This window comes from Lottia gigantea (genome assembly GCF_000327385.1).
Source record: "Lottia gigantea unplaced genomic scaffold LOTGIsca_3, whole genome shotgun sequence".
Classification (NCBI taxonomy): Eukaryota; Metazoa; Mollusca; class Gastropoda; family Lottiidae; genus Lottia; species Lottia gigantea.
Genome location: NW_008708986.1, coordinates 2114241 through 2138149, shown reverse-complemented (window position 1 = coordinate 2138149; position 23909 = coordinate 2114241). Strand labels below are relative to the sequence as shown.

The following is a 23909-nucleotide window of genomic DNA, read 5'->3' as shown; positions in this document are numbered from 1 at the left end:
GAAGACCCACTTTGGCAATTGACTTGTTATTCATCCCTTGAATCTGAGAATCCCTCATTACATTAAAGTAATGTTTGAAATCTGAGGGCATTTCCATAAATTTACAACATAAAGCAGCAACAGTTTCTAACAACAATTCTTAATTGAAATGCAATAGTACTATTCTGTAGCCTGCTGAGTTAATGGATACTGCTCTATATCCTACTGTTCTGTACATTATTTGCTAATGTCCTACTAACTAACCTAGTTTTATAACAATAACAGGAATATTGATATTTACAATAATATTATATAAACAATCATTCTGTTTCTATAGTAATAAAAAGATCACTATTAATTATTCAACTTTCAATTTTCATAATTACTTTTTAATGAGAACAGCCAGTTATATTTCAGACAATCTTAGTTATCTTGGAAAAACTCAAGTCATTTTTAAAGCTAAGTCATAAGATTGATCCATTGTCTGTCCATGAAAACAAGGTTATTATGACATGAAAATCAATTTTCAAACCATTCAACTAAATATTTACATCATTGATCTGAGTAGACAACACAATGATATATATTTGATATCAAGACCCTGAACAGTTGAAAATCAAAAAAGAGCAGGATAATGTCGCTGTACCTCATTCCACCCTGCATGGCGTTGCCTGTCCACACGTTGCAGAAAAGTAGGACGTAAAACTCCATTCATCGCTTTTTCATTTTTCGTTAGTTTTGAATTGAGGACATCAGATATCAATTCAGATAAGTGGTATATCTAATTTGTAAATTCTGAAAGCAGATTTTGTAAAATGAGTCTATCTGATTGTAAATGGAGATATTCTATAAAGATCTTGTAACATCACCAGCAAAAAGAAAGGTTATTTTGAAATGAAAAAAAAAAATATTCCAGGATATCACGTCAAGAAAAAGAAAAGTTGAGAAAATTTCAAGATCTAATCAATATGATAAACTTAAGATTGTGTTTAAAGAGGTTTATATTGGAGAATGACATTCCAATTCAATCAATGTTATTCAAACCCTTTTAACATACTTTGACTCAATGTCTCTAATCTTGACATCCAGCAAGGAAATAATATGTTGTTTATACAACTAGTACCTTCTCTGGAGCTACAGTTTGAAAATGGCCAATGTTCTTCCAATTTCCAAAAGTGACTAGTAAGTATTATCAAGGTTACATATGTTAAGGTATGTACAAATTGTTAAAGATGTGGTTTTGCTATTGATGATCAATGAAAATTCATTGTCTCTGGCTCTATTCTATCAATTTTAATGCGAACTCTATTTCTTTTATAGAAAATCTATTGAAAAGTTTATAATTTCAAAACTTGTTACAGTTGTAGCCTGAGTGTTTTTTTTTAAAAAGCCAATCATTGATAATAAAGACTATTGCTTCCTTTTTACCATGGCAACATATTATCAATAATTAACAAACTATTTTATTAACCAATAACAAAAGCTTTTTATATTTTCTGGTAATAGATCTATTTCCTATAGTTTATATAAAAAAAGTATGACTGCAAAATATCAAAGTAGTAGTAGTAGTAATCTGGGTTATTCTTTTTAATGTTTATAAAGTTTTCAATAAACTAACAATCAAATGTTACAAATTAAAAATGATGCTTTTACCATGGTCTATTACCAATGATAAATTATAGGGTTAGGATCAAACTTAACGAAAAAGAAACCCAACTTTTTCCCCTATACAAATTTAATTTGCCACTTTCTAGTTGCATGGCCTAGCTTTATTTTCCTTTGCGTAAAAACAAAGGTGCTGAAATGGTCTTTAAACAGGAGTGAGAATGCTTAATTATGGTAGCCTAGAATTTGTCAATCACCTTGGTATGAAAACATACCATTTACATCTATTTTACCATGTATAATTTTCTGTCTCCGCTTGATAATTGGATATTTCCAGACGAAAAATCATGTTAGTTTCCTTGTCAAAATAAACAGATTGATTTTATTATTTCGTGACAGGTTTTCTAATAATTGTCAAGAATGTGCTAAAAGTTTTATTCCTTCTATAAAACCATCTTCCATTTCACTATTATCATTGTTAGAAAGAACTTGAATTGAAAGATGTAGGGCCATATAATTTGCTTTATTAAAATCCTTTTCAGATAAAAAAACATGGAGGAAAAAAAATAGAAAATTGTGTAACAGACTTACTGACAAACCTAACTGTGCTTTCATCATGTGACAAGAACTGTATGTGATATACTCAACATACTCAAAATTTGATATTAAAATTTAGTAGGTTTGCATTTTAAACAGAACTATATTAGACATTTTATGGCGTCTGCTACATAAGTTGTATTAAATGGAAGCTAATCAATCACAATTGACCTGATTCAGTCAATACAAGAAATGGCTGGTGTCTCCAACCCATACTTAACTATGAAACAAAATTGGATTTAACAGAATGTGCTTGCTCTTTTCACAAACTCATCACACAAGTCATACATCATATAAAGTTACAGTTACAAGTTATATTCAGAAATAAGGACTATTCCTTGACAAAATTCATCTTGACAACACAATTATTGCCAAATTGGTGCTTTTGTTGATGCCTAATGGATGGTTTTGTTATGTTACTTTAAATAGCTAAGTATCCTCAAGGCCATCCCTCTACGTCGCTGAATTCCCAACAGTCATCAATTTATCGTGACAAGTTGAGCAATAATTAAGAGATTATATTGCGACTTTAAGTTGATATTTTGTTAAATGTAAGTTCGTCAATTGGTATTGGCATTGATAACCATAATTCTGATCAATAAGATAGGATCACAGATAATAAATATAAGTTCTGCAGCTAATAATAAGCTCAGTAAATCAGATCTTTTATACTAAACAGCAGTAAAGAATGTCTAATAATGATATCAGAAAGTCTTTAAAATAGTACATACATAATGGAAATCTAGAGCAGTGCAAATTTAAAATATATTAAAATAAAATTTGTATCAATACCACCATGTGTATGTGGTAGTTTCAGTAAGATGAATATAAAAAATACGTGTCTGATGTGTCTTTGGAATGATTATGCTTTAAGGCACGATACACGGTAATTTGATCCTGGATTAAATTTTGTAATTGACCAATGAAATGAGGGGTTTATAAAGACCAATTATAGATTAATTATTTAGCGTGATTACAAATATTAGTAGCTATTTTACGTTCCAGCTAGTAGTACACTCTAGTTAAATGAAGCTATTGTTGTGACTTGTATTACTGATCACAGTCAGTCCCCATGGCTATTATTATCATTTATTATTGAACATGTTTCAGTTCTTATCGATGAGAATATCAAAATACTTATAAGCAGACAAGTGAATGAGGCCTTCTTTACTTCTAGAATATTTATATATATACATGCTTCTTTAAATTAGATATCTTAACTTATCCTACTAATCTGCCTGGTGTAAAGATTGCTTGAAAGAAGTTTGACCAATAACTAGCACCACCTTGGTCATCCTAATTTGACAACGCTCAGAAGACATTTGAAGAATAATTAATTTACACCTGAATCATACACTCCTTGAATCAATAATCATTACCTTTAATAAGCCAAGGAGTAAAAACTGAGAAAAAAACACCTGATCAATCAATAGATGGTACTAATCATGATAATAACTACTAATTAAGATGAACTTTAAGTAGGAAGGCTGTAGCATGCAGTCAGTCAGTACTTTATGATAATAAATTTGAGTTCAAACTAAGTTTTTAGTGATAATTGTGGTTCATTATGGCTCAAAAGGATATAACTATATCACAGAATCAGAGAATTATCTTGTTTAAATTGTAAAACTTACTAACAAATTCATAATTTTGGTTTCTATATATAAAGATGATCATTTGTTTGACAGGTTGGCCTACATTTAAGAAAGTAGGAGATACAGTGTGATATATATTTTTCATTGTGTTAGTCACATTTAGTATCTATTTCTATCATCATATCTTATCATCATTCTACCTCCAAGCTTTTTGTTTTATGTAAGTCATAACTTCAATAGTTTTTATGGTGTGAAAATAAAGTTTCACCTCTATTTTCACTTATTTTGCTGATTTCACAGGTAAATATAGAGCTCTTTTTATTGAAAGGTTATAACTGATCAGTTTTTAATATATATTAAGTTTAAGTTTAATTTTTTACAATCACATGGACCATTGTACATTGTGACAATAATGACTTTGTTTCTACTCTAGTTTTTTAGTGTTGAACAGCCATTTAGAAGCTCGAGTGTTTTTCAGAAAGGCAAAAGTTAAAATATGTTTCTTTAGCTGTTCAGTTTATAAGTTTATGCTCAAATGAATGTATACCATTGTTCATCCTATCTTATCTAACAGATGATAATTTAGTTACTTACAAGTTTATTGTTTTATATAAGCTGTCAAGTTGACAGTTTGTAGGTAGAGAAGTGGTCAGATGATAATTGTTTTTTATTTCACTAAGGTAACCTAGAGGACATTATTCAAATTAGGTAACTCTATTTTTCTAATACAAGTACTACCTCAAATTATCAGTCAAATTAGTCAATTTGAAATAGAAATATAGATTGCTAACCTAATTTCTCTGTATTGACATTTTCTTCTAAATATAGAAATATTAAATCAGAACCTAAGAAAGGTGTTACTCAGCTATGCGATCTTCAGGTAACTGACCTATTTTCAGCCTACATCCCTACTGAAGTTGATTGTTATCAATTGTTTAATCTTTGGGTTATTTGAACATATATAGTTCAAGTATAAGACATAGTTCAAAGTAAACAAATAATATTTGTGGCTGGAGCTCTTAAGTCAAGTTATCAATCAGTGATAAAAAGGTATTTTTTTTAAAAACTGTATGTAAGACAACCTCAGTTTACTATTACTTTACTTTTGTTATCTGAATACAAGTTCAAGATTTTCTTTGTCAAGGTAAATACAATCTTAATTTGTCATTTGAAGGCAGCATTACGATTAATTCTACTTCCACAGCTAGGATCGTTCTTTACAGCTTAAGGAAAGTCAACAAAATTTTTTTTTTAATTTGGTCCACAAGATTTAATAAATGTACAAAGAAGTCACATCTAATCATTATATTTGCTGACATCATTGAGGCTACCAGCGAACCAAATCCAAATATCTTTTAAAACATGAGTTTGGATATCAAGCTTAAATAATTTCATCCAATACTATTCATGTGTACATGTTTTCATGTTATACAAACATAGAATACTGTATTTAAAATTTTAATAGGATAGGTTTAAAATATTGTGTTTGAAAGGATAATTATAAATACAGTTAATGTAACTGATATTGCAATAAAACATCTCTGTATTTTTTAATACATGTGTACATTATTATGTATCATAGGTAAATAGAAGTGTTCTATAAAAACCTTTTATCATTATTCAAATCACATATTTCATTAAAAACAAATGTGATTATACTAATGATGTCATTAAGTAAATAAGAAATTTGCATAAAAATCTGCATTTATATATTTCCTGCATAAAAACAAACAAAGCCTCATTTTCTATTGAATTACCTGATGTGTTGGGTTCTAAATCCACCAGAAAAAAGTGACTTGGACATACATTTTGTTTAAAAATTATAATATCATGAAAAGGTCAGAAATTTGATTGGTTCAATGACAATAGCAGAAATAAAATGGAGTCACATTCACTTTCCTATCCTTTTTACTCATTGAAAAAAATAGAATTTTGTTCATGATTTTACAGGAAAAGTTCTACTCTACACATTAAATATACATATATATATATTCATTTTTATTTCTTCCCTAATTTATGTCTGACAATATCTAATTCTTTTGATAAATTTGAGAAATAAATTCTCACTGATATTGAAGATATTGTAAAGTTATGTAAAAATAGAAGATAAATGTGAGTAAATGTTTATTTTGATCTCAATGACATCAGACATATAAACCATTTATGACAAAACATGATTCTTTTCAAACTTAACATTATTTTTATGATGTCTGTATCTAAATTTAACTCGTTATTCTGTCTTTTTTTAAAAAAAATTCTGTTAGTTTGGTGTTTGAATGGGTTGTTCTGATAATGATTGTTGAAACTTGCTTAATTTAGTTCTTTTAGCTCTCCTTATAACTCTCTAGCTACCCAGTCTCTCTGCAAGTTTATGTATCTAGCAATTTTAAATGGAAATTTCCATCAGTAAAGTTTATAGCATGAATGTGACAAGAATCCAACCATTAAAATTTTGCTTTTATGGGAGGCTTACTTTATATATTATATATATACTGCTTTATTTTAAAATTATTTTATTCAAATAGTTTTGTTCCCTACAAATTTTGACCAATTTCTCTCCTTTTCACATTTTATATTTTACAAAGTTTCAGGTCATTAAATAGAGTGACAACTAGAGTGGAACCTATGTAAAATACACTTGTTTTGATATTCATTTGTGGAGAAATAGAACATACAGATCAAAATTATAGTTAAAGGAGTCATATCTACTATCTATATCAAGTCAATATATATATTTATTACCAAAATTATCAGAAAGAAAATGATCACAAGATTTTTTCAGACAAAAAAAGTCAAACACACCTTCAAAATTACTTAAATTTCTATCAATGAATTTGACATATGTAAATAAATAATAATAACTGATACAGGAAACTATTGATTAAATCTAGGTGGACAAAAAATGAATGAATAAGGAAATGATGGCATAAAAGCTGGAATGTCAAAAGAGTTCAGAAATTGAAAAAATGAAATGAAATGCACATAAAGTCAACTATGAGTTTTCAGTGTCTGATGGTGAATGACTTTTAAGGACATTGGTTATCGAATGAAGACTGATAACTTAACAAATATGCAAAGGCCTAATTTTAAATAAATTCTGAGAAAGCTCCAAAAAAGAATGTCTTAACCATGTTTGCATAACGTGTCTAGGTGACCCTACTAGTCTACCTACAGGGAGTACACAAACTTTCAAGGTTAAGTGAAAGGTGACTTGATATTATACAATAACCTTATCATATAAATAAAGGTAGATATAAGTATGTTGATGTTGACAGATTAACATAAGCCTTGGCTTGTTTCTGAAACCCTATTTATTCTCTGTAAAAATTATATGTATAATAGAAATAAAAATACTGTTTAAACGTATGTTGATGTAAGTTTTATACAATAAGATGTGTATCACACTGGGACTAGAGAAAGAAAGAGAACTGATGCTTATTTCATGTTTAACGTCAGGAATGAAAATCTAGACCTCCAATAAGTACCAACTCTCCTCTTAAAATTAAGTCTCATGCTATTCTGAGAGCTTTTTATATATGCACACTCTTAAAATAATCATATTTTTCCCCATTAATAAGGAAGACAGAAAAGTATTTTTTTCTATATTTAAATATTTTTTTTGAGGAAGCAATAGACACATTATTTATTAGTGTCATTAATGTCAGAATGAATGACAGGTTAACTGAACATCAAAGGATGAATGAATGAATAAATGAATACATTGTTTATAGGTAAGTAGAACATCAAGACTGACATTAGTACATAAAATATACATGTTAAGAAGTCACTTGACCTTTACTAGTGATCTCAAAGTGAAATTCATTGTTGTAACTTTATCTTAACAGAACACAGCAGAAATTCATTGTTTTCATTTCAATTTCTTCTAAGAGTGGTAAGGTAATATTTCTTAATCATTTCACACAGTAAATTGAGCTGCAATTTTTTTTAACTACAAGGGAAATAAATGACATAGAGATTTACACCCTACTTTTGAGATAATGAGGATAGATACTGAACAAGGTAAATTACATAAATAAGTCCAAAGACCGCCTGTTTTCAATGTTTTCGAAAAATGGTGTCAATTCAGAAGTAAATGAGTTCAGTGCTTTATTGACATTTTGACAAGTGTGAATGATAGTGAAGCCAAATAGCCATGATATCAGCTGGAATCTTGAGTCTGGTCCAGAAAAGTAAGATAACCTTTAGAGATAGAGAAGAGAGTAAGTCTGATAATGTAAATATTGGTAGGTAAAATGATAGTATAAAGTATAAACAATATAACTAGGCTAATAGAACTACTAGATATATTTATCATATACCTTCAGGTGAACATTTCTACATCATTTTCCCATTTTAACCCAACATATCATTTGAATTAGGAACAGCTCAGCATTGGTCAATCAAAGAGTGCTGCATCACCACTATCAGAACTAACATTTTGCCTCTCCATACAAGGGTACCATGTCAGGAAGCAGTGTCAATGTGCTCACCCTTATTTTAGTTTCTTACTCATATGGACAATTTTAAGGTTGAATCTCAGGTTTAATACTGGATACTAATAGACTAATTAATCTAGAAATTTCAAAATACAGTATATTAATCTAGAATTTTTTTCTTAACTTAAAAGTATGTTATCTTATCTGTTATCCACTTGGTTGTATTGTTTTATCAATAAGGTGAAAGTTTTGAGGTATCACCTGATAATAGCTGATATGTCACAACAGATGTACTTTGTAGATTGATATATATTGAAAATGTGTGTGATAACGAGTTATTAGTGGACAGGTTTTTATGACAAGTGGTAGTGGTACACATAGAGAAGGCACAAAATATATTTTGAGGAGATTCTGTAATACAAATACTATCAGATTGAACAAAGACTATAATCTAAATAACAAAGTATAAAGGTAATTGTTATTATTTTATGATAGAGTAACAGCTGGTGTATCAACAGATTATTGAATACAATTAACATTTAAATGACGTATTTCATAATAGCAGAATTTGATAGACTGATGTTATTGTCAAGACTTATTAAATCTAGGTAAAACCTATTGCCTTCAAGATGAGTCCTGGAACCAAATTTCAATGCAAGACAGACTTTATCTTGTTTGTTATTTAGTCATACTTCAAATTTTGAGGAATTGGGTCAATTTTTAGGATTGATTCATTTGTACTATGTATGTTTATTATATATATACCAGCTTCCTCCTGTAATTATGACAGGACAGGTATTTACTCCTTTCTCAATTGAAGAATTCTGTTAATTTACAGAAATACATTACACTATATTGCCTTACTTCACATTTTTTTTATTTATTTACATTTACATTAAATGATATTTATTTTATCTACCTAGTATCAGTTGATCATAAATTCATCCTCAGTCATGAACTAAGTTTTGTTTATCTTGAGATAGCATGGTTTATCATAGATTTAATCGTGAAGAGGTGAAAGTTGCATAATCACACCCTCTTTCTATATCAATCATGATGAAATCAACCAGAGCTGAAATTTCTGACATTGTGGCATGATTTTGAAATTTGTAAAACTTTTGAGTATTTTGAAAAACATATCCACAATATCAAGAGAGTATGACAGCCAAATTATTCCAATTCATCAGTAGTTTAACCAATATGGTGATGTCATTTTTCCATGTCTTAAAAAGAACAATTTCTCTAGACTTGACACATTCAATTTTACTTTAAATCAAGCCTGACATTCAAAGGATGGCTTTTTATCAACCCTGCAGCATTTTTCCATCATCAGATTATACAACAATCTGGTTTCATTATTTTTCAAATTTTAAATCAAAGACACCTTAACAATAATCTGGTAGGCTTCAGCCATTAAATATTTTCAGACTTCTGTAAAGAAACCAGAGACAACATCTCATTTCTATCCTTACAAGAATTCTATTAAAATAACAGGCTATAAACAAAATGAAATTGTCCACATAAAAATCAATTCCTTTACTTCTATTCTGCTGCAGAAATCAATTACTGTTCTAAGATATTCAGAAATTCTTGAAGAACTCTACACTATAATTGATTCATCATTTTTATTTAAAGGCCAGTCTTATGGAATAAAACCAATCAAATGTCATCACTTAAGGTCTATGAAGTGAAAAAGTTTATAAGTAACATAGTTAGAATCAACTTAATGACTTATTGCAAAAAACAAATTATTTGTATTTATGTTCAATTTTATAATATACATTTGCCTCTCAAATAAATCTATCTATTAAAGCTAAAAATAAAATAGTGAAGAAAATTTAATAACATTACAAGGGGCTTACAAAAACCTATTATTACTTGCATAGAGCAACACAATACAATACAGAAATAATTATACTGTATTTTGTAGAAATAATTCAAAATTGTTATATTGAATTTAGCTTAAAATAAGATTAGAAGAAAAAGGAATAAGATTTGAAAATCTTATTCAGAACAGAATTAAAGATACAAAACAAATAGACCAGCTGCACTTGCAAAACAAGCAGTATTTTCATGTCAGATATTTTATTGATTTAGAAAGATTAGAATTAGAACAATAAATTTAGCGTTTCAAATATTGATGATGATAATAAAGTATATTTGACTGAATTAAAGCTGGTGAAAGCACTAGTGTTTTATCTTATGTTGAGACTAACTATTGATATTCACAAAGTTTTGATATGAAAAGTCTTAAATATTGATATTTCACTGAATTGACGTCATTAGTCGCATAAAAGTGCTATTCTAATGGTTTCAACTTTATTAGGTTATAAATTACATGTACAGAACTTGGAAAGGATTGAGGGGTTTGTATTCACATATTTGGAATGATGCTTTAGTGACTGTTGTTTGACTGTATTCGAATGGATGTACATGTATTATTTTTTGTGTAAAATCACTTTGAGACAATTTTGATGAAACTAATTAATCAAAAATAAGAGTGCACTTTTTCATCATATAAATTTAGAAGTTTTTAAATTGTAAGAATTTGGGTTCAAGACTATTCAATACTGTGTCAAGTAAATTTGATTTATTTTCATGCTAAATTTTATATTTGAAACATGTTTGTATTACAGTGAATATGTGATCTTTTGTCTTTTGAGATAAACTATGATTTTAAATACCAAGTTATTTTATACATTGTCTATAAATAAGAGTAATAATGATGTCAAATATATTTTCTGTGTATACATGATAAACAATAAATCATAGAATATTACTAGATATATTGATTCTAGTCTCCATTAACAGTCAGAGATATTGATATTTCTACCTCACATGAAAACATGAATACACAGTGATATAGGTGAGGGGTGTGAGTAGCAATGTAAGTTACAAATGGTAAGGGCTTTGCTTACATTAGGATATGAAAGTTTAGTGGTTTTGAATAATTCAGGAGGAATGGTGACAGGGGCTGAGGAGTTTTTAAAAAGGCTACGATTTTTGTTTCATCATGTTATTTGGAACAAATTAGTTATAAAATAGAATTTAAGTCCAGACGGATCAATTTTTCAAACAGTTCCAAGACTGATGTATAAATATTACCGATGATTCTGTAGACATAATCAGCTATCGAGAATAGGAAACGGTCCCCAGCCAATTACAATGATAATAGGAAAGTGTTATTTTGGCAATATATCATTATATTTACAGATGAAACAACCTTAGCTTACTATATACAGAACACTATGTTGCTCAATATCTACTTCTGCAAACATTCAGTTGGCTTGTCCTATCCATATGAAAACATATTCAGAACTTTTTCACCAATAAAGAATGAGCAATAACTGCTGTAAGAATACTGCAAAAGGTCTTGATATTGAGACAGTTCCATTTTAATTATGATTTCCATAATAAAATCATAATCTTTTGTTTTGCATAATCATGGACATAAGACTTTTAGCAACAACTAACAAATCCACTGACTAACTTTTTGATTAAAATTTTGACCATCTTTTATCTTTTCAGGGAAATAGAATGAAGTCCTAGCAGAGAATCATTTGTAGTGGCATGCTTCAAGATTTGATTTGTTATTAGTGAAGAAATGGAGTCATGGTCAAAATGGTGGATAAAATTCAGTCAAATCATTTTATTGCTTCTGTACCTCCATGTGACTGTAGCCTGTCCAACAGAATGTTCCTGCACCAGGTTACCAGGCAACAAGCTCCTCAGCAGTATATTTTTGAACAGCATGTCACCTGACCAATCAAAATTAGAGTTTGAAAATGTTGTCTGCTCGAAACAAAACTTAAAGAAATTGCCAGAAAATATTCCATCAGGAGTTGTCCGCCTTGATCTGAGCTACAACAAGCTTAAAGGTCTTGATAAGCAAGACTACAACCTAGACACCATCAAAAGTTTGGACCTCAGTCATAATGAGATAAAAACACTGGACAGTGATGTCTTCTCCAACAATCTGTCTCTTCTACAGGACTTGGTAATCAAGAATAACAGTATTTCAGTTATCCAGCCAAACACTTTTCACAATATCTCAAACCTTACTTCTTTGGATTTAGCGGGAAATTCCATTTCAGAATTAGATGAAACCATTTTCAATGGATTACATATTTTGCAACTTCTAAATTTAAGTCAGAATAATATTAGTGCTATAAGAAATCAAAGTTTTCTGGAAATGAGAAAACTAGAAATTCTGGATCTAAGTGGAAATTCATTACATCAACTAGAATCTAATATGTTTCTTGGATTAATGAAATTAAAAATACTAAATCTATCCCATAATTCTATAAAATACATATCAATGAAGACTTTTCAATTGTTAAGAGAACTGGAAAAACTTGACTTGTCGTATAATAGTTTTCAATCTACCAGTGACTTTATGTTTAGTGGACTAAATGCCTTACATACACTTAATCTATCACACAACCTTTTGACCATCCTATCAGAAAGGACCTTCAACAATGTATCCAGTTTAAAAGTGCTCCGTTTGGATTCCAACCCTTTATCTGCAATAAACATTCCAGTTTTCTCACAGCTTCAAAATTTATCATCTATGTCTCTTTCTCAGATGCCTTATTTATCTGACCTCAGTTTTAATATATTTGCAGGATTAGATAACTTACTTAGCCTCAATTTAAGTCTAAATCCTCATCTCTCTTTTATCAATCCTCACTTATTATCAGTGTTGCCTCGACTACAAACAATTGATCTCCATAGTAACAATATATCCTATCTATCAGCCCTTACATTCCTTGATAACCCTAACATCTCCTATATTGACCTTTCCCACAATGCCCTAAAATGTAGCTGTGATATCAAGTGGCTAACTATATATGTAAATGACAGTATAAATTGTGAACATAATGGCGATCTCATTCCATTGAGTAAAGTGACCAATGACACCTTTCCTTGTGCCAAGCCTATCCTAAATATAAACGAAATAAACACATTTTATCATAAACTGGGATCAGATGCTTATCTGACTTGTGGTGTCCTCCTTGACCCATCAATGATTGTGATATGGACTACACCAAGAAACAAAGTTCTGACGTATCATGCTTTTCATCCAGACGCAACAAAGCACCTGCCTGATCCAGACTATATCAACGAAACACGTGAATGGGTAAATAGTACCTCATATCATTCAGAATTTATTTATCGTAAAGAACGGGTACTACTTTTATCAGATAGTTCTTTATATATTGATTATGTGTTGCGTAGTGATACAGGAGAGTATAAATGTGAAGTGCGTAATGCTTATCATAACGTTTCCAACGGTATGTATATTTGGTTGGATTTTGGAGTATTATTTGACGTAAAAATTTGGAGTTTAATCGTAGGATTTTGTTGTTCCGCCTCATTTTTTGTATTGATAGTGATTTATACTCTTGTAAGGTGGAGTACAATTCGTATTGTCAACCAGCGTAGACGTGATGCTATCAGAAAACTTCTGGAAGACCTTGATGCTTACAAACATAATCAATTAACAAAAATACGAGACCAGTACAGCTCACAACTGGCACGAGTAAGTGATAACTATCATTCTCAGCTTGAACGTCTTCGTGGGAACTACTCTATGCAGATGGGACGTGTAAAACGTGGATGTTCCCACCAAGTAGATAGAATAAGGGATAACTATAACACACAAGTTGGGCGGTTAAAAGACTACAGTTCACATCAAATTGATCAGCTGCGTACTGGATATAATAACCAGCTATTAAAAATACGCGATTTTGGTTCACTGCAGTTTGACCGTCTGCGAGAAACTTGTAAATTAGGTCAAATGAATGTGATGAAGCTGATGGAGACTATGAATATGGATAACTGTAAAGGTATTGTGGATACTGAATGTCTACGTGCCGAATCAATGATATTTCCACCAGTAGATATTCAAGACTTATCTCTGATTGGTTCAGAGTCTGATTATACCACTGCTTCTGATGACACAGACGATTCAAAAAGTAATGGAAGTCAGACACCAGAAGGTGATTTAGGTTTACCATCTAGTCTAGAGTCAGATAGAGAAAAACCATTTACTTATGTGGATAGTGATTCTTCAGATGATGTGAGACCGCCACCTGTTACTATTGAACTAGATCTCGGTGATATTTCAGTGGAAACAGTCATATAAACAATCGTGACGATAATCATGTGATATTCCAACAAGACTGTGTTCCATAAAACTCAAAGCAAATTGATATAAACGAAAGTTATTTTTATTTAATCTTCAGATGACAGATGATAACTAAAGTTTATTTCGCTCTCTGTGTTAAGCCAATGATCAAAAAACTTATCCAGTTTATTATGAATATTATTTACTTTGGGAATTGCTTCTAAAATTTTAAGTTTAATATTTCTAGGTTGTGTTTACTACTCTGTATCAAATTTTTTCAAAATCATTATCTTTTGTTTTAATTTCAATGGATACAATTGATATAATAGATTTGTCACATGTTTTGTACAGTCTAGTAAATGAAAATAGTTTTACATCATACCTTCTAGGGTTAGTGAAAATGGACTAAGTCATGCAGCACCATTTCTTTTTTTCAAATTTCTGTTTGTCCAGCACATCCTGCCCCAATGTTTAGACTACTACCCCCTGAGACTTACATCATTGACCATCATTTATTCAGAATGTAAGTTACTACTCAAAATAAATTAAAACTATCACATTTCAGCACTTAATTTTCTTTAGTGCTATTTCAAAATGTTATCATCAAAATACTTTGTGCAATATCTTCGATAATGATTTGGAAATGAATTGAATTGGATACATATCCTCATAGTTCTTTCATCATTTACAGTGAAATTTTGTCATTTTTATCAAATCATCATTAATTCATGTAATTTCACAGATTGATGTGTAAAAAAGTATAAATGAACCTCCATCCTCCATGGACAATTCATACTTCTTCAGAAAAACTAATGAATATGAATAGAATAGTTATCAATGTAATATATATCTTAACATTGCATACAAAATTCTCAGTTTCAATCATCAATTCTAATTTCAATTGAATGTTATACCAATTTTAAATTTAATTTCTTTGCACCATAAATTTAAATTAATCTAACTGACACTAATTTTTAGTAATTTTTTTTTAACTATATGTATTTAACATATAAATTTTTGTATAAATTTTACATGTATTCAATATTTGTTATATTAGTTTTATTTCATTAATAAATCCAATACTATTCAGAATTATTTATTTCAGAATTTTCTAAAGAAGAATTGACCCCTTGATTATTGTGATATTGCAATCTTATATGTGTTAACAGTTATATTTTAACTGGATTGCTGTACTGATATTGAGAGCTCATGTCATCATATTAGATGTTTTTATTTGTTATGTTGAGTCAGAATGGGTCTTATCCAAATAAGTACAAGCAATATAAACTTGTCATGTTACAGAATTATATGGTAGTCATCATGTAAATTGTTGATACCTTCTGTTCAATAATAGCAAGAGTGCCATGCAGTAAAATTGTGTTACTTTATTTCAGCTTCAAGTGTATATACTATATATATATATGTATGACTAATTGTATAAATGTTCATAGAAAGAGAGCTATATTGATGTCTAAAACAATGTTTTTATTCTTAAAATATTATAGATTTATTCCAATAAAACTACTGAAAATCCCTTACATTTTTTAACTTGTCAAATGCCATTACATGTATATTTTTCTGAGATCTTTTTAAGAAATTTTGAATCGTGTTAGTCAAGCATGACTTTATGTCCTTAAAAAGTCTGACCCAAGTAAATGAAACATGCCTACTAACCTTCTGTACTGTTCTGTTCCACACTGTAACTTCATGTCCTGATCTCAATAAATTCATCACCATACCCTGTCCCATAATACCTAGTCCTAGGAAACCAATACGTAATGGAGTGGGTACAATACCCTTACTGCTGGTAAATACACCTTTGTTCAATAACAAATTCTCTTCTATTTGTGTTGAGGATGATACACCTACACTATTGGTTGTAGTGCTGGGTACTTCCTACAAAATCAAACATTAAATCTATCATTAACATTCAAACATTAAAATCATATATAGCAGTGAACATTCGGTACAACATTAATGTTACATCCAGCTACATTTTGTACAGAAGTAATATCACATTCAGTACAGTAGTAATATCACATTTAGTACAGTAGTAATATCACATTCAGTATATTTAGTACAGCAGTAATATCACATTCAGTACATTTAGTAAAAAACTAAAACCACATTCAGTACAGAGGGTAATATCACATTCAGTACATTTAGTACAGCAGTAATATCACATTCAGTACATTTAGTAAAGACCTAAAACCACATTCAGTACAGAAGTAATATCACATTCAGTATATCTAATACAGCAGTAATATCACATTCAGTACATTTAGTAAAGACCTAAAACCACATTCAGTACAGAAGTAATATCACATTCAGTACATTTAGTACAGCAGTAATATCACATTCAGTACATTTAGTAAAGATCTAAAACCACATTCAGTACAGAAGTAATATCACATGTAGTATATTCAATACAGCAGTAATATCACATTCAGTACATTTAGTAAAGACCTAAAACCACATTCAGTACAGAAGTAATATCACATTCAGTACATTTAGTACAGCAGTAATATCACATTCAGTACATTTAGTAAAGAACTAAAACCACATTCAGTACAGAAGTAATATCACATTCAGTACATTTAGTACAGCAGTAATATCACATCAGTACATTTAGTAAAGAACTAAAACCACATTCAGAACAGAAGTAATATCACATTCAGTACATTCAGTACAGAAGTAACATCACATTCAGTACATTTAGTACAGCAGTAATATCACATTCAGTACATTAAGTAAAGAACTAAAACCACATTCAGTACAGAAGTAATATCACATTCAGTACAATTTGTGCACCACTAATATAACATCTACTACATTCTGTACACCACTAATATAACATTCAGTACATCTTGTACAGAAGTTATATCACATTCAGTACAGTTAGTACAGAAATAATATCACATTCATAACACTTTGTACAGCAATAATATAACATCACATTTAACAACTCATCCACTATGTCTTGCTCTCTGTATGGAGATTTCTTAGCTAGAGGTCGAGTATTAACTTTGAAATTGCTGAAACAGGGTTACTTGACACACTTGTCATCGTATGTATATTACATCCAGTACAGCAATAATATCACATTCAGTACATTCTGTTCAGAAGTAATATAACTTCCAGTACATTTTGCACAACAGTAATATAACATTCAGTAAATTCTGTACAGAAGTAATAAAACATTCAGTAAATTCTGTACAGAAATAAAACATTCAGTACATTCTGAATAGAAGTAATATCACATTCAGTACATTTTTTACAGCAGTAATATTACAATAAATATTCTGTACAGCATTAAAATAACTTCCAGCACAGAATGAACAGTATTCCAAGCTTATTTAGGCAAGTCTCAATTCTGGCAGCTTTACTACCTTAATTTTGTATGCTTTACAAAATACCCAATGCTACTCCCTACATGTGCATCATCATCTGTTTATTCACAGGATCATTCCGCGTCAAATCATCCAAAAAAAAAGTAACCCGTACGCTCTTTGATTTTGCTGAAATTTGGTTTACTTATTTGGGCTGAAAAAGCTGATATTCCAAATTCTTATTTCAACAATTTTGACTAATCGGTTACTGAGCTATGGTCATTTGAATAATGGTGGTCACACCGCCCAATTTGGCTGAAATCTGGAACGCATACCAATATTGCTTTATTGTATCAAATGGTAAATAATAAAATCTTACAGCATCTTCTTCATCATGAAAATCAAAAGCATCTTGAAATCCTCGCTCTTGTCGTAATAGTGCCATTTTATTATCAGCTTTAGGTGAATAGATGGGTGTTTTAGAGAATGTTGGTGATACAGAATTAGATATTTTAGGACGTTTCTGTGGAGCTGGTGATTTTCCACCACTTGAGGTTGGTGAATATGGTCTTTTATTGATACTTTTTCTTCCACCTTCTTTACTCTACAAAGCATAATATACTGGTAATAATATATTGAGTATCATAGGAAAGAGAATAAAATACAACAAAGACTCTTTGTACTTGTTGGTATTTGACAGATTATTTAATCTCTGCTTAGTAATAATACTGATAGTCTGAGAATGACTATGTGTTGAATAAATCACGTGGCACATGTCAATTTGTTTATAAAAAAGTAATTTACAGCCAAATTTGGGTATTTTTTCAGTTAAGTTTCTTGGAGGAAAATTATGTTGATTTAAACTTAACATTTTTTAAAGCAATTCTCAGACTATTCAGTTCTAATTTGAAGATGCTGTTAAAATTCACTTCAATTCAAATTAATCGATAACTTTAATTAAATGACTCAGTAAATAGCTGAATGTCAATCTGACATCTAGCTCTGGTAAGAAAAGATAAAACAGTGGCTAAGATTTAGAATACCAAGTAAGGCACCTACCAATCAACATACAAGTTAAGTGACCCTTCAAAATCTTCATAAGGGTTTAGATAATATCAATATTGTCATTTTTCATGATTGATTGAATCAAAAATTACATTAATTAACAAAGATACAGATTACGTCAGATTCAGACATCCAGTCTCACATGATAATCCAACAAAAGTAGAAAGGCATGTGCAACAATGTCTATGTTACTTATAGACCGTCCATTATGGGTAACGTTTTTTAGGATTTTGGTTGCCTAACAGAATTCAATTGGGCGAATGCTAATTTGAACCACAGCTAGAATAAAAAATGAAAGCAACATACCCTAGGTTTATTCTGTTTTGAAGTTGATTCTGCTGGCTGTAATAAAATGAAGAAATATCAAATATGAAGTACAAATCTTCTGTGCTTCCACAGTTCTTCAACCATTAAAGATAACCAGAATAACCAACCTGTCACAGTGAATCTATGTTTCAGTCCAAATATATCAATTTTTACAGAAACACTACCGTACGAGAATATTTCAATTTCACATAATACTCTTATTCATTTTGTATTCTACTTTATATTCAAATTTACAAAATATATTCAAATTCATGTCATTATTTTCTTCCCAATTTAAAACGTTCATTTTTCAACTACTAATTAATTTCTTTAACTTTTAACTGTCAACATAATTTTGTCAAAATGAACATGTGATCAAAATGAACACAATTCTAATCATAATCTAATTAAAAAAAAACATGAACTATCTAAAAAAAACTTTTCAAAATTAAAACAAGGGGCAAATTTCACAAAATCAGAAACATTTTTGCAATCACTAATTTTTGACAAAAACATTTTTACAGTTTTTTTTAATGTATTTCCTAAAACATACATTTTTTTTTTTTGTGAAACAAGAACCTAGCCTGAATTGATGCAACAAAAACCAATTTCAATTCTTTTTAATATCTCACCTGTTTATTTACCCTTGTTTTAAAAATCATTTTAATGGGTTCACTTTTTCTACGTTGTCTTCTATCTATGATACCTTTCTTAGTGAGTATAGACTATAGGTGCAATAGAGATAGAATCACAATAAGCTATGACATTATAATACATTGCAAGCAGAAGTAAACAAACAGCACATGCATTTTTCTTTTCACTATATGGAGTAGCGTGTTCAAAAATCTCATTAAAATACAGCTCTAGGTATTTCCTAAGAGTACCACACTAATTCAGATCTCAAAGGGACAAGTTCACCATCTGTTTGACCAATCGTATATTAGTCTCAGAAACAGAAATAGTGTTCACAGGTCATCGTTTATATTTGAGCCTTCAAATCCTGTGTGTCTAGAATTATTCATGTTTGAAAATTAAAAACATGACTCGAATTTTCTTGAGACTCTGTTATATACAGAAAAGACACATAAAAAATAAAAAGTGAAATTCCTAGTTAAGTATTTTTGAAGGTATAATGCGATTTTCATACATTTCTGGTATTTTTGAAGACTATTTACACATATTTGAGTCAAAAATCAACCCCCAAAAATGGCAAACCTGTCCCTTGAATTAGAAATTTGCTATATCTATATAAATCAAAGGTGATTTCAGCATATTAATTCTGATAAATCATAAACAAAGACTGAAATCCATTTGGTGAAAATTAGTTAGTATGGTAATATTAGTTATACAGTGACAACAGAGTATACAGACAATATATGATAAACACATCCACATAATATACGAAAACAAAGGAAAATCATAATTGAAGTTAACTTTCACACAAAATGTTAAATTTCATGGCGATGATTAAAAGGAGAGATATGGAAAAAGCAGTTGACATGTTGATTTAATCCTATTGCTAGATTTATATGCAACAAATACGAGACAAATATCAACAATGCTATATGAGGCAAATATTAATACTACAAAGTTTCAGAAAAAACCATGGATACTGCAGCTTTTTGCGCGAAATTTTAATACAACATCAATTTCAATACAAATATCAATACTGCAGCATTATATCTAGATATGAGGGCTTTAGAATATCTAGCCTTGAGAAACATTAAATAAATTATGCATGGAAAATTTTAAGCTAACCGACTTTAATTTGATATGAAAACCAGACAGTTGAAATGGGAATGGTAGGTAATTCGGTTGCTTGACTATTTCAAAGTGCATTAGACAGATATATATACCAGAGATTGAAGAAACTTTGGATGAGGAACGTCTAATGAATTGGACTTCATGAAAAGAAAATTTTCTAAATAAGTATTAAAGTGTACATCCTAAATCAAACTCTGATAATGGAAAACAATTACTACATGTATTATGACTATATTGCTATATACAACAAACCCATCTAGCTATTACCATACATTAACACAAATATTATACCATACACTAACACAAATATTATACCTTATTTAATTTCTTCTGCAATAAAACAGTATAATTTAAATAATTGTTGAATTTAATTCTTTGAACATACAGCTTTACAAACATACGAAGTTTGAAAAAACAGAGAAGTTTTGTTGATTGTACAAGATATAACTGACTAATCGACCATAACAATGATGTGAAAATCAATTTAGCCCGATAGACACAGCATTCAGTAAAATTATATGTACAGGTTACAGATTATATCTCACTATGTTCAAAGGCCAGGTTTGGTTTAAAAACCTAATGTTGGTTAAAGAGACAGATGCAGCATTTCCTGGGGTTGATTTGGACCTTGAATATATGTAAATAGTCTTCAGAACTAAAAAACTAAAACTGTACAAAAATCGCACAATTCCTTCAAATAGACCTCAAACAAGAAATTTAACTTTTTATTTATCGTTTACAAGCTTATCTTCTCTCTGAAATTTGGGGTTTACGAAAGTTGAACGTCTTGTAGATATAGTCTCTGACACCATGACATCTTCTCTGGCAGCTGTTCATATGACGTCATCAACAGATATTCAAAATAAAAAAGTCTCTCAAAATGACGATTCATTAAAATAACTTTCAAACATAAATAATTATGGATACACATGGATTTGACAGTAAGCTGTGTACGTTATTACTTGATTAGTTTAGTGGAACGATTCATGTTTCTGAGACCAAGGTATGATTTACTCCATGAAAATGCCACACCTGTCCTTTTAATGTTAGTGAAAGTGATATATCTTGACAATTGTAAAATGGAAGTGTATAAATTGTATGTCACAACTGCAAAATCTATCAAAAGTAAAAAAAAAAACATTAGCTACCTTTTTGCCAGAGAGGGGCTCACGAGAATAGTCTTTGGCAGATGTCTTCTTCTTGGTTGGGAATATTTGAGCCAATTCCTCATCAATACTGGGTAAATCTTCTTCTGGTTCCTGAAATAATGACCAAAACTATTGGTATTCTGATTGATTAAATATAAACCTTAAAAAGACATCATGCAGATTTTTCTAATTTGACGGTGAGCTGTGAAGACTATTACTATAATAATAATAATAATAATGAAATCTTTAATATCAAGATTAGGCCCTAAGCCTCTTTACATTTTTGCCCTATGAAAGATAACATAACAATCAATACATATCATATAATATAATGGTATGGACATAATATGTGAACAATATAACAAAAAAATGTAGAAGATTATTTGCCATCTAAAGGTATAGACAGGACTGGTGAGAGGGGAAGTTAAAAAGATTGTATAAATAATTACATGTATATTTCAAATTTTGAGAGTGTAAGCTTATATCAGTCTGTAATTAGCAAGAATTGAAATATTTTATATAAAAAATGTCACACACAAATTTGAGATTATCTGAAATAAGCTTACAGTTTACAAAATAAAAAATTATGGAATTTTGGATGTTTAAAATTCTATTTTCAAACACTGACTGATAATGTTATTTAAATGTTTACACCAATGTGACAAATAGAACGTACCATAATTTTCAAGATGCTACCCTTATCTCTACTTACCTCAACAGGCATGGATTTGTACAGATCATCAGCAGCCTCTACTGCTTCTTTAAATCCTTTTGGTACTCGGCTGGAAGGATTTCCTTTATCTCTATTCTCACCATATTTCAATACACCTTCCTCAGCTATCCATGCACTGAAATAAATATGGCACAACATTAAATTCATGTACAGGTGAATCTAATATAATAAATTACTGTGATTATTGTTTGTATTTCATTCTGGTTTTAACCAAGGCCTCACATCACTCAAATGAGATTCTGTTTAAATCAATATTCTAGTCCATATTCTTGGAAAGAGATGGATAGAACTTACCATTCTTTATATCAAACCAAATACTTACTAATTTTCAGATCCAAAAAAGAAAACAAATTGGTGAGGTTTTTTATTTGATGGCCTTTTGATGTCAGGTTTAGCCTCAATGATCTGCAAACAAAAGTAAACGAAAATTGTAATGTAAAATAATGAACTATTGATTTTGAATGTTTTTTTCAGTCTTTAAAACAAATTTTCACAGAGAAAACACTTTCCAAGAAAACAAGTTCCGAAAAACTAATGTGGTAAATCTGACAAGACTGCATTTCCTTCAAACCTTCGACATAGCCTTGATGAAATACATTTTCGAAATTTCGTTTGAATGTTATTTTTAATGATATGACAGTGGACAGTGCAACAGTAGTCTGATCCTTCCAGTAAGAACTTCACTAACACAACTAATTCACCTTTCATCAGTATAATATGTGCAAAATAGAAGATTGTTTCCAGCTTAAGAGTTAATTTCCCTTTTATTTTACCAAGTTCAATATCATGAACAATCTGTTTGTTGAAAGATTTCATTTCCATAAGGGGAGATAACTCTGCTATGTACATGTCTTTTCAAATTTGCACCACCCATATAACGATCCTAAGCAGAATTTGCAACACAAAACTTATCATTTATAAGATCGCGAACACACATATTAATGATCTATCAACGGACACACTAAACTCAGGTCTACATTACCATTCATTGCTGAATCAAAATTCTCACACAATGCGGATAATTTTTGAAAGTCGACCGGCGAGTTTAAATCTTACCTTTCCAGGCCAATGAGGAAAGCCCTTCATCTTCGCCCTGAAAAATATATAGAAAATATGTCACAGAAGCATTTCCAATTGCATAAATCGATGATTACTTTATATGATCGAATAGTAAACAAAAACCTTACCAAACTAGATCTCCAACTTTAAACTTGCCTGCCAT

At 30.0% G+C, this 23909-nt stretch overlaps 2 protein-coding genes across 2 annotated transcripts in view; both read right to left on the bottom strand.

The window, feature by feature from the left end:
* Positions 1-16136, bottom strand: part of LOTGIDRAFT_105065 (hypothetical protein) — a gene marked incomplete at both ends in the record, with an annotated part of 26214 nt that extends 10078 nt beyond the window's left edge. The window contains one exon of the mRNA XM_009057144.1: positions 16017-16136. Within this exon, the coding sequence (XP_009055392.1) occupies positions 16017-16136 (120 nt within the window). The remainder of the gene's footprint in view (positions 1-16016) is intronic.
* Positions 15788-23909, bottom strand: LOTGIDRAFT_153226 (hypothetical protein; the record flags this gene model as incomplete). Its single annotated transcript, XM_009057143.1, has 10 exons — positions 15788-15832; positions 16017-16238; positions 18051-18275; positions 19043-19078; positions 21122-21136; positions 21955-22065; positions 22667-22802; positions 23010-23092; positions 23744-23780; positions 23875-23909. 10 exons carry the CDS (start codon positions 23907-23909, stop codon positions 15788-15790), a joined length of 945 nt encoding a protein of 314 aa, XP_009055391.1.